At 50.0% G+C, this 12,118-nt stretch overlaps 5 protein-coding genes across 5 annotated transcripts; 4 read left to right on the forward strand and 1 right to left on the reverse strand.

Moving 5' to 3' along the window:
• Positions 1 to 565: 565 nt before the first annotated feature.
• Positions 566 to 1,934, forward strand: ONS95_005650 (uncharacterized protein; the record flags this gene model as incomplete). The annotated part of the gene is made up of 3 exons (XM_058499070.1): positions 566 to 1,054; positions 1,175 to 1,529; positions 1,603 to 1,934. 3 exons carry the CDS (start codon positions 566 to 568, stop codon positions 1,932 to 1,934), a joined length of 1,176 nt encoding a protein of 391 aa, XP_058351337.1.
• A 714-nt stretch (positions 1,935 to 2,648) lies between these two features.
• ONS95_005651 (uncharacterized protein) lies at positions 2,649 to 3,686 on the forward strand (the record flags this gene model as incomplete). The annotated part of the gene is made up of 1 exon (XM_058499071.1): positions 2,649 to 3,686. One exon carries the CDS (start codon positions 2,649 to 2,651, stop codon positions 3,684 to 3,686), a length of 1,038 nt encoding a protein of 345 aa, XP_058351338.1.
• On the reverse strand, positions 3,489 to 6,427 carry SPB4 (ATP-dependent rRNA helicase spb4). The gene is made up of 3 exons (XM_058499072.1): positions 6,330 to 6,427; positions 5,665 to 6,255; positions 3,489 to 5,615 (listed from the first exon to the last, which is right to left on the reverse strand). The coding sequence occupies exons 2-3, from the start codon at positions 5,833 to 5,835 to the stop codon at positions 3,915 to 3,917; spliced, it is 1,872 nt and encodes a 623-aa protein (XP_058351339.1). The 5' UTR covers positions 5,836 to 6,255; positions 6,330 to 6,427; the 3' UTR covers positions 3,489 to 3,914.
• Positions 6,428 to 9,119, forward strand: ONS95_005653 (uncharacterized protein). The gene is made up of 2 exons (XM_058499073.1): positions 6,428 to 9,063; positions 9,088 to 9,119. Exon 1 carries the CDS (start codon positions 6,695 to 6,697, stop codon positions 7,874 to 7,876), a length of 1,182 nt encoding a protein of 393 aa, XP_058351340.1. The 5' UTR covers positions 6,428 to 6,694; the 3' UTR covers positions 7,877 to 9,063; positions 9,088 to 9,119.
• Positions 9,120 to 10,036: 917 nt separating this feature from the next.
• On the forward strand, positions 10,037 to 10,713 carry ONS95_005654 (uncharacterized protein; the record flags this gene model as incomplete). Its single annotated transcript, XM_058499074.1, has 3 exons — positions 10,037 to 10,356; positions 10,406 to 10,558; positions 10,632 to 10,713. The coding sequence occupies 3 exons, from the start codon at positions 10,037 to 10,039 to the stop codon at positions 10,711 to 10,713; spliced, it is 555 nt and encodes a 184-aa protein (XP_058351341.1).
• Between the last annotated feature and the right edge of the window lie 1,405 nt (positions 10,714 to 12,118).

The raw sequence follows: 12,118 nt of genomic DNA on the forward strand, positions 1-12,118 counted from the left end.
GGGAAAGGTGTTCTAGGTGTACAAATTGGGGCCATAGAGCTGTTAGATGGTTGGATGTAGTATTACAGTAGAGTAACGTTGATTTCAATTCCAGACTTTCTGTCCTGGCTGATGGGTCCTAAAGATTATTTGTTTACTTCAAGCTCGCTTCGCCGTTTGTTTAGCCACATGAACTTTCAGCTATGTGGTATGTATTTTTTTCTCGTCTCCGATGGAGGGGTCGCTCAATAGTGCTTGAGCGTAAACGTTTCTTCCAGCGATTTTACGAGGAGGATATCTATACACATCAGGTCTCCAACAGACCAGACTCAAAGTTGTCACAGTTATAATCCCCCTCCGTCTCATCCACAAACTAGCTTAGCGGAGAGTGACGGCTCTTGAAACAAGAAAAGCTCCTCCCACTTTCCATTTTTCGCTAAGATGAGGGGAAAGTGTTGAATAAGCACTAGCGTAGCCTGGAGCTACAGTCAAAAGTTAGAAGCTCAAGCTCATGTCGAGATGCAATTTCTCCCATTTAACTATCTTCTGATTGAAAGTATCAACCTCCGCATACCACTTCTAAGCCATGGCACGACCAATACCGTACAGCACAATCCAATCCTGGAAATCAACCATCTGCTCGAAGCCGGACCCATTCATAAGCTCCATCCCCAAAATCGAACTCCACGTCCACATCGAGGGCACCCTAACGCCCAGTCTCCGCTTCTCCCTCGCCGCCCGCAATAACCTCCCACCTAAATCCACGCGCCTCAACAAAACTTTCCATACCCTCTCGGAACTTGAATCGGCCTACAATCTCCTGGAACCAATCAGCATCAAAGGATCTGGTATCAGTGCTTTCTTCGATGCGTATTATGGAGGTATGGACTGTTTGAGGACGGAAAGGGATTTTTATGATTTGGCGTGGGATTATTTCGAGAGGGCAAGGGGGATGAATGTGAGGTATTGTGAGGTTTTTGTTGATCTTCAGGCGCATACCAGGAGGAATGTGAGCGTCGAAAGTGTGCTAGGAGGCTTGGGGTTGGCGAGGGAGGACGCTTGGGAAAAGTTGGGTGTTTGTCTCCCCGTTTTTCGTTGTTTACTCCCGTGGACTTCTCTGGAACTCGACTTCGTATTGTTCTGTGAAGCTGTATCAGAGAAGCACCCATAGTCAAGAAACTAACAAAACCATCAGCTCAAAGCAAACTACATTCTCTCCTTCCTACGAGACCTCTCTCCAGACTCAGCAATGGAGCACTACGAGCTCGCCCTTCCTTATCGAGAAATGTTCGTTGGCATCGGTCTTGACTCCAATGAATACGATCGGCCTCCTCTGCTTTTCAAAGAGCTGTATGAGAGGGTACGTGCCGATGGCTTCAAACTGACGGCTCATTGTGATGTCACGCAAAAAGACACGCATGAGCATATTCGTCAAGTAGTCGAGGAATTGGGGGGAACTGGGGCCGAGAGAGTGGACCATGGGTTGGATGCTGCCGAGAGAAGTGAGCTGGTGGAGAAGATCAAGGAGAAGGGGACGGGAATGACGCTGTGTGAGTTTACGCTTCCATGGAATCTGGGTCTCCCAAAATATATGGAAAACAGACTAGTAACTAATTTTGCTAGGCCCATGGGCATACGTTCGGCACCACACTGAAGCCAACTTATTCTCACATATGCGCACTCTCATGGATGCTGGTATCAAAATATGTATCAGTTCTGATAGTCCAGCATACGTCGAAAGTAACTGGGTCTCTGATAATCTGGCGTTGTTGAAGTTGAAAGGAGGATTTACCAACGATGATGTTGTGAGAGTACAGAGGAATGCGCTTGATATGTGTTGGGCTGATGAGAAAACGAGGAGATGGTTCAGGGAGATGCTTGAAGATTTCGTTGAAGGTTGGGGGGGAAAGGGAATGGAGAGTTTACCAAGCACGGATACTGTATCACAAATATAGCACAGTTTATCCTAAGACGTTTTCAGGATGCCCACACCCGTTATCTCATTTGAAGTGACCAAAGAGATAAACGACTTTAAGAAACTAGAAAGCTAACAATGCAATGAATGTTCCCAAGTCAACCTGAACAAAACAAATCAACCCAAAACGCAAGGCTGGAGGGATCTACTTCAAGAAGATATGCGCTAGTCACAAACTCAACCGGAATACGTGCACAATGGAAGGAAAACCTAGGAGCAGCAAACACGACATGAGAAGCTTAAGATGGGGAACATGCTTTTAATGGGTTTGTGTTGGACTCAAAATTCGAAGAGCAGGCTTCCATACGTATAATTAGTGGAAAAAGTCCTGAAAATCAATTAGACAATTGAACAAGGGAGGGACAAAAGAAACATGCAGATACCCAGGTATCGTACTTCTACGCTAGAATCACATAGCCAAAAGATAGCTATAGGTTTTCAGGCGCTATTGTTTAAACCTGGTTGTGTCCAAATATGTACATATCAATGTCCTCAAAACATTTTGACCCTTGGAAAAGTCAGGATCTTCAAGGATATGATGAAGTGATGAAGTGCTTGGAGGTCTCTCACTAGCGCCACTACAGTAACACAGCCTACCCCACTTGGACCTCACCATCTCAACTCACAAGGCTGAACGTCCGCCTCGTCTCACCGACTGAAAGTCACAATTTCCTTTCACGACTTTGAATCAGACATGGCATCCGATTCCGATTCCGATTCCGAGAGTGCCGCCATGGCTGCGGCCATGGGCTTTTCTTCCTTTGGCGGCAAACCCGCTGCTAAGAAACGAAAATTCAATCCCACCACGGACGCCTTCGTGGAAGGCCGGGCATTGGAAAAGCTGGACCGGGGTGGAAAGAAGGGAACGGGCAGTGGTGGCAATATGATACCTCTTGGTAAGACCAGAGTTATTGGGCAGAAGAAGGTTGTGGAAAATCATGAGGAGATAAATCTGGACGAAGACGATGAGAAAGATGCGAATGGTAGTTGGGATGGAGATAGGGATGGCTATTTAAGCAACGCGGCGATGAGAGGTAGTGGTGAGGAGCTGGATAGTAGTGAAGGCGAAGGACCACAGTATATCAATACAAGTCGGACGCCGCCTGCTGCAGAGGACGATGGACCACAATATATTGATACCAGCGAGCCTGCTCCCGCAATGCATCCTGCCTATGGAGCACCCATACATACTGAAACCAGCGAGCCTGCACCTGTTATAGCGGATCCAGTGTCAGAAGCTGAAGCCCAAGAAATGCAACGGCGAATTGATGCCATTCTCGAAAGTATAGGTTCTGCTCCTCCACCTCCTAGCAACGACATCGAAGCCCCACCACCTCCAGGAAAAGCTTCGTACTCACTACCACCGAATATGCCTCCACCGCCTCCGGGCCAAGACTTGCCTAATAGAGGTATTCCTGCGTTTGGGGCGGGTTCTGCTAATACGGCATTTATGCAAGGTGGTTCTAGGGGAGGTTTTGCTTCTGGAGGTGGAGGCAGGGGGGCGAGGAGTGAAGCTGGGAGTTCGTGGGGAGGGAATTCAAGGGGTGGGAATAGAGCTGGGCATGGGAATTCTGGTAGAGGTGGGAGGAATGAGAAGTGGTATCTGGGGTACTATGACGCGACGTTCAACGTCAATCCTTGGGAGGCATTAGAGAAGCAGAGAGGCTTGGAACCAGTTGGGTCGTGGTTGGAGTACCCCCAGAATCAGGATAGAGGTGGCCAGAGGGGTTGATGCTGGCATCGGCTTCGGGTTGGAGAATTGAGAATTCAAGTGTGTTAGAAGATACCCAGTATTTCAAAAGAGAGCATTGACTGTGCTTGACAGCTCGAAAACAGAATAGGACTTGCACTCAAGTTGCGGTGCGGAAAGATGCCCAAGCCACGCAAAGGTTGAGACAAGGTTCTATATTTGGTTTGTGACATTTGTTCTGAACTTGGACGAGATTTACAGGCCGCCAAATCAATCAAAGCCTTCGAAATCCGCCTCGGCCTTTTTCTGCTCCTCCAGATTCTTCTTCCTAACCAGCTCAATCAAAGCCTGCAATTCATCTTCCTTCTTCCTCTCCTCCTCCGTCATTCCCTCCAACCTCTCCGCCTCCTTCTTCCTCTTCTTCTTCTCCCTCCTCATCTCCTTGACGTCCTGCTGCTCATGCTTATGACTCCACGCCTCTCTCTCTTTGCGCTTGCGTACCACCTCTTCACTAGGCACATACGGCGCCTTGTTCTTCTCCTCTTCCATCGCTACCCTTCTGGCCTTCTCTCGAACCTTATCCTTGTATTCATATTCCGACAGATTAAGCTTGACGCCTAACGTCTTGTCGCCCTCCCATTTCTTCAATTCCGGCATCTTCGGTAGACGGACGAGACCCCATGCGTTGCCCAGCTCCGTCCATTCGAGATCTGCAACGCGGAAAATACTGCTCGCTTGGTGCTTCGAGTAGGCTTTTACCCAACTTACGAAAGCACGTTGGCCTTTGTCGTACAGAGCGCGGTCGGCGAGGACTTCTTTGCGCATTTTGGAGGTTACGAGAGCAGCATCATCGTCGGTGATTGTGATCACTGGTTTCTTGAGTGGTGTGATGGGCGTCTTGCGAACTTCGAGAAAAGGTATGTAGTCTTCTTCTCGACCTGGTTGGAGGAAAATTACACTTAGTCCTTTTCGGCCAGCTCGACCTGCTCGGCCGCAGCGGTGGAGGAAGACTTTGGGATCGGAGGGTGGGTCGATTTGCACGACTAGGTCGACTTGGGGGATGTCAAGCCCGCGTGCTGCCACGTCTGTAGTGAGGAGTATTGAAGGAGTAACTGTTGTGATATATTTTGCGAAGTTCTTTTGGCGGACGTTCGGCGGGTGCTTTCCGTGTAGCGGGATGAGTGTGAATTGCTTCGGGAGGAGGGCGGCAAGAATATGCGTAAAGTAATCGACGGCTGCGCAAGTCGAAAGATATATGATACTCTTCTGAGGGGTAGGATCCAATTGAGATAGAAGGGATAATAGAGCCGGGAATTTGTGTGTCGGTGGTGTCAAGAGATATGACATCTGCAGACTTGCTGGCGTTCGCTTGTCGTCCCCAGACGCACTTTTCACTTTGACGGCGATCTTCACCGGGTTCCTCAATCCTACCCGTACAATCTCTCCCACGGCTTCGCTCACGCTGGCACTGAACAGTCCCGTCCGTCTTTGTTTGGGTAACCGGCCAAGGATCTTCTGTAAGTCGTCTTTGAACCCAAGATCAAGCAGCCTGTCTGCTTCGTCCAGAACCAGCACTTCGAAAGACGATTGTGGACAGTGCACATGCGGAGAAGATAGCAGCTCAAGTAATCTTCCAGGAGTGGATATCAGGAGGTTCGGGCTATTCTTCAGGAATCTGCTGAGATCTTGAGCTGGAGTCGTTGTTCCGCCAAGTAGGAGCTGCGGCACAACGCTGAGAGTCGAAGAAAGCTTCCTCTTTTCTCCTTCTTCCAATGGCTGCAATGCTTCCGCAGACGGCTGATGAAACCCCAATAAAGTCAGAAGGACGGAGTGTATCTGGGTTGCGAGTTCTCGTGTTGGTGATACGATTATTGCGCCGACATGGTGCTTCTTAATGGGTTCTTCTAGCCGCAGTAACTTCTCGACAACGGGGATGAGGAATGCTAAGGTTTTCCCACTACCTGTCACAGCCTATAGAGTATAAGTACTGGAATATACTATGGACACCGGAATCTCGTACCTCGACTACAACATCTTTATTGCCCATGAAGAGGGGAATGGTCGAAGCTTGAACGGGCGTCATTCTGGCAAAACCCATAGCGGTAATCGCATCCAGAACCCATTCTGCCAATGGGGGCGTCAGAGCATCCCAAGCCCTGGGATCTTTCTTTTTGTCGGCATCTGGAGCCATGGTGTTAAGGTTGTCTTTCCTGTTCTCAAGCTGATTTTCTCCCGCCTCCAAAATAATTTCTCATGCGCGTGTTATCGTTATCGCCTAGCGCGCCGAGATATCGGACTTTTGATTATCCTGACCGAGTCTCCTTCAGCTGAGGAAGGGAAGCAGCTTGTAATCTATTCAGATAAGCTTGTCTGAAATTTTTTTGTGCCTTCGTGATATGGAGATTCTATTTGAAGAAATGCTCATCGTTCAATGTTCCCGAAAAACCACCAACTACTAGTTTTGTGGACCATAATTGCTGACCAATGATACTCGCTTGTTTCCAGACCATTTTCGGACTTCTAGCTGCATGAAGCCTTGGTGTTTTGATAAGGTCTGTATTTCTGAAGTACCCGGGTTCTGGTGAGAATCTGGTATTGACTATCTGTTACACTATTTAACAACTATAAGTTTTATAGCTTGTCCCTATGGATGGTTTTGATGTTGAAAGTACACATGTGACATACCTTAAAATAGGTAGGCCCCTGCTGTCGCGTGCTTACCTAAAATGCCATCAGCTGCAAAATGTTCCTCCTGAAGTGAGACCCTTCGTCATTTTACAACCACCACCAACCTTCACTCTGTGTGCCAGGTCAACGGCGCAAAGAAAGTCATCATATCTCTCTCCAACGATGAAGCGCAGTCCTGCTGTGCAAGCCCCTCTCTGTTGGACCCGATAGCCTCGTCAGGCCTTCCTACCACAATACGCGCTTCACGCAAAGACAAACATCTCCACTCTAACCTTAACCCTCCGCGCTGGCTTTTTCGACTCGCTGAAGTTGCACGGCAAGTTACGGGCTCTATCCGAGTACCCTCTCTCCCACCCTTCACTATGTCACGCTCGTCGTCAAATTCTATTCCGGCGACTCCGAGAGTCATTTCACCTTCACCAACACCTTCTGAGAGTCGTGAAGGCTCGCAGGAAGGATACTTCGGACCAGTTACAAGATCTGCACGGAAGAAACAAGCGGTATCTGAGGCACCTATAGACGAGGAGATCGATGAGGATGAGGAGGATGTGAGCGCTGAGCTGAGGAGGGCAAGGTCAAAGAGTCGGAGCCCGATGAGAGCGCGGAAGATCTCTGGCCTTACATCTGCAAAACCAGCAACAGAACCCGCGACGAAACCACCGAGTCTGGCGCCAAATGGGAATGGACATGCGGCAGCGACAAATGGGCACCTTTCACCTACGAGCGCCAGTTCAGGCTGGAGCTGGAGAGATATCAGTCGAAGCCCGAGTCCGCTTGGACTGATCCCTATCCACAGACAATGGCGATCTTTTGTCCACCGACACGAAGTACCGAGAAAAGTATTGCACGTATCTATTGGATTCTTCACTATCTGGCTCTATGTTTCTGGGGTTCAGACCAACGCCATCACTCCTTATCTAATGTCGGCACTGGTCCCCATCGCGGCTACAGACTATCTACGACACAAATACCCTTCACTAAATAGATTCTACGTTCGTGTTCTCGGCGCGCTTATGCGAGAAACCGAGTATGCTGGGTGGAACGGGGTCATCTGGTATCTTCTTGGTGCCTGGATCGTGCTCGGGTTCTTCCCCAAGGACGTTGGAGTCATGGGAATCCTTCTTCTCAGTTGGTGTGATACAGCGGCTAGTACAATCGGACGAGCGTATGGACGTTATACGCCGCGGATCAGACGCGGAAAGTCGTTAGCCGGTTCTCTGGCGGCATTTGCTGTTGGTGTGATCACTGCAGCTGTGTTTTGGGGATGGTTAGCACCACGAACTGGCCCTTTTATCGATGACATCGACTGGCCGTTCATGTTTACTGGAACCTTGAGCTTACCAGCTGCGGTCAGAAACACTCTCGGTTTGAGCCTTGATAAAGCTAGCATCTCGGATGGGTGGGCTTTGGGAGTAATGAGTTTATGGACAGGATTTGTGGCATCAGCAAGTGAGGTTGTTGATATCTTCGGATGGGACGACAATTTGACGATACCGGTTCTCAGCGGGATAGGGATGTGGGGATTCTTGAGGATCTTTGGCTAGATGGACATGAGTAATTGCCCGAGGGCTATACTGGAACTACAGGAGATTAGGCGTTTGGTGGCACATAGCGCACACTAGAGTAAATCCAAATACAGGAATAATGGCCCCCCTCTCCGGTACTCCACAGCACCCGCTCAACTGCAGAAGCAAAAGCAGAGGCAGAGGCAGAGGCATGTGGAGATTCGCTGGTCATGCAGCAGATTTTGATCCGACTCTGCTTACCTGCCTACGGAATGAGCATGGATAGGGAAATCGGCCAAGGAGTGTCTTCCGATCTGCCAGACTGCCTTGCCTTTCCAAGAACGACGCTTTTTTCGCCTTATGAGTGCCATTGGTTCCAAAGCTGTCCATTCACAGCCCTGCCCTGCCCTGTAACGTTCGGCTGCGACGCTGCGCACCGCACCGTTAGAATCGCACAGCGAACGGAGACTTGCCTGCGGGTTCTTTTTCTTCTTCTTGCTGCAGAGGATTCTCCCGGTATTCGGAGACATGGTAGGCATAACAAGGTATCAGTTAAATGAGTGTATGTGTGCTACGGTCAATCTTATAGCGTAGACTAGATGAAGAGAACGGACCACTGAGGAGGACCAGTTGTTTTGATTCTGGATCTGGCTTACCGAGTACCCCCTCGGACCAGGATGTTGGGTTGTGCGTGGATGACTGAATACTGACACGGACAGGACTGGCCAGTCATAAATTTTGCTCATTATTATTTTTCTCACTACAGCACCTCAGTTTAATTCTCAAAACCACCCCACCCCTGGAGAGATGGCTGGTCAGGTCGAGTGGAAGGCCCGCAGCTTGGGTGCATCCTGTGATCGATGACTAGCAGGAGACTGGTCGATAGTTGGGCCGTGGAAGTTCTGAAAGAGTTCGTTTGGGCAGCCCTGGATGGGATATTTGGGCCAGGTCAGCCAGGTCAGCCAGGTCAAGCCCTCCAGTCTCCATGCCCACGCCAAATGGAGGGGTGGAGGGGTGGAGGGGAGGTGGCTCGTGGAGGGGTCGTCATTTGGTGCAGGGGTGTTGCAGGCGCATTTTGCAGGGCAGCCAGTGCAGCCAGCCAGCCAGCCAGCCAGCCAGTCCAAAAATTTCGGCTGGCTCCTGGCTCCTGGCTCCTGGCTCTGGCTGTGTTTGACAACGCACAAAAAGTCGAGCATCATCCACTTCGGATATCCTCGCTCGTTCGCATACATACATACATACATACATACATACATACATACATACATACATATACCGTCAACCTTACATATGCATCCCAGCCCAACATCGCCTTCACTCCGTCCAACACCAACACACCACCACGCCTCACGCAACCAGCCAGATCTCATCTCCTTCCCTCATGCAGCCCATCTTATCCTCTCCTCTCCTCTCCATCGCGACCGCCGTGTGCCGTGACTGCTTGCTGCTTTTGCCCCGCCACTAGTGCCAGCGCGCTTGCTCGTTTGTTCCGTACCATATCAAAGCAGTTACCGTTGCCCTCGGCGGGGTGTAAACCTCCTACTACGAACGAGCTCGAAGCCCCCTCTCCCTCCTATCCCACCAATCCCAAATGCACTTCGGCACATGCAATGGCATGACGGCTATCTCTGAGCAATAGAAACTCCCGTCCAGGCCAATCCGCGCCGGGTGTGTAAGCCAGGACCCCAGGGATCACCCCATCGTCCTCCTCGTGCATGCTTGGACGCCGGATGGGACAAACTAGAGAGCGCGGGAGCGCGGATCGGAGACGTTGGAGGTATGGGTCTAGGCAGGAAACTCACGGCTGATCAGCCTATCTTCCTTCCTCCTCGAGCGGGGTCAGAGAGGAGAGAGATACGGAGGAAGGATGAAGGGGTCAAGTCCATCCCCCTCGATGGTTGGCAGATTCTCTAGCGAGAAGGGCCTTCTCAGAGGTATAAAAGGGAGGTTGAGAAACTGTCTTGCGGGTTTTCCTTTCTCTTTCCTTTCCATCCGTTTGCACTTCAATCCCAGACTTCTTCCTTCTACAAACAGTTTGTCCTACATACAAACAGAACTTCACTTCACACCCACTCCTCTCTGACACATACTCTTACCTTTGCTTGACGTTTGTCACTTCATACACCCATATCAATTACCGCCTCGCAAACTTCTTTCTCTCCCACTATCTTATTGTCGTTTGACATCACATCACTCATCATGGCCTACCAAACGAGTTATTACCAGACCACCTCCCTCCCCATGGCTGTTCCCCACAAGGGTCAGCAATACTACACTCCTCAGCATCACGGCTACTCAGTTTCACCTCCCGAGGTTCCTGAGTCGGTCACCACCGGTTCGCACATGGGCCATTCCGCATACTCTGCAACTTCGAGTAGTTACGCCGGAAGCGCCAGCGGCGAGTACGACAGCACTTCTTCTGCCAACGGCGTCGATATGCAAGAATACATGCAAGATCGATTTGCAAGCACATTTGATCCGCTTCCTCTCGATCGCACTTTGGCTGTTCAGACACAAACGTAAGCTTCCGCCCCGCGATCATTTTGCATTTTCTGACAATGCAAACAGATCAGGATTACTGAATGCGAAGCATCGAGAACTTCTCGATTTGCAAGCATTAGCACAACAGCGCATTGCAAAATCAAGAGCCAGATTGGCTGAAGGTTATCAAGATGCGAAGGAAGTGAAGAGAGATTTGGAGTGGACACAGAAGCGCGTTTCGTAAGTCGCCAGCTCACTTTGCGATGTCCAAATTCTCGCGTATTTGAATAATCGAACTGACACCAATTTCCAGAACGCTGAAAACAAAAGCTTCCCGCAAACACCCCAAGGAATACAAGCAAGCTCGCGCTCGCTATCCATCACCAGAATACTAGATTCTGCATTTCCGTCATTTCCTATCATACCCCTACAAAATTTCCCAATCCGGCAATCTGTTGTCGTCGTCGCTTCCCCCCTGTCTCAGTTTCATTTTCATGTACATCACAAGCCGGCAGTCAGGTCAGGTCAGATCCGTAGACGCGGCAGGCGACGTCCAGCGGCTAATAACCGCTGGCGGCGACACCCCACACCTTGCCTGCCTGGCTGCTGCTTTTAGGTGCGGCGGCGTTTATTTCCTTGTCCTGCTACGACCGCTTATGACTTATGATTGGACGGCTGAGAGCGAGTGGTGTTCCACTGCTGCGGGCGCGCGGGAACTGCAAGCTTGTGCGTCGGCGTGCGTGCTGGCCATGACCTGCATGAGCCGGCAGAGTCTCGCGTGGTGCCCTGCGTTCGGGACGGGCGGGAGAGAGTGGAGGTGCATTGCTGTACCTGTACTAGTCCTGGGACTGGGACTGGTGGAGTGCCAGGAGCGCCAGGAGTAGAGTGGAGCGGAGAGTGTGTGTCGTGTCCCCTAGCTAGGATACGATGAGATCTGGCTACAGGGGGCGTCCACTGGGCGTGAGAGTGGATACGAGAGACTACAGCGCTCCATACTCCTTTTCTGCATTTTCTACCTTTCCGGCTTTCAAACTATGCTTCTTTGGGGGGTTAATGGCTGTTTCTGGTTGGGATTCTTACTTCTTTGGGACTGGCTTGCTTGAATTTTGGGGTAGATCCAGTTTTTTGGCCTGCTAGTAGTGGTGTTGCGATTTTCGTACCGATATCCAGACATACAGAGAAAAATTGGACTGTTTTAGTACAAAAATTGAAACATCATTATACTCTTTTTGGTTGTTCTAGCTTCTTTGAGCTTGTGAATGTGTGATTTGAGTGGTTGAGAGGGAGAGGATACTGCCTCTTTTGAGAGTAAAGTTCCAAGTATGCCTTCATGTAGCTTAGAGTGGAATCATGAATGGGTACCATGGGTAAGAGGGGATTGGGATGGCGAAGCATGACCACGCCACGCCCTCTGGCCTTGTGGAGAGAGCGTGTGAGACATTGGATACTCGTGACCTTGACACTCTCTTTCTGGGTGGCGTCTTCCCGTGACATGTAGAAGTAAAGTGTGGATGAAGCATGACATGATATGACATGACATAATCAAAAGTAAGAAACGTGGCTATTGATTGGTGTGGATGGCTGGTCATGGTGAGACGCGAGACTAGGCTGGGCTGGGAAGGGAGTGTGATGGAAAGGATAGATGGATGTGAAGTAGATGTATTGGGCTGCTAGGTTATAGGACTATAGACTTTCGGCCATTAGACAATGAGAAATGTCGGGTCTGCTTGGAAGAAGAGTGTAATAGAAAGGGACGGATATAGCTGGACACGTCATGAGCTTGGATTCTATCAGGTAGAC

This window comes from Cadophora gregata (assembly GCF_030347475.1).
Source record: "Cadophora gregata isolate MNR1 chromosome Unknown scaffold_16, whole genome shotgun sequence".
NCBI lineage: Eukaryota > Fungi > Ascomycota > Leotiomycetes > Helotiales > Ploettnerulaceae > Cadophora > Cadophora gregata.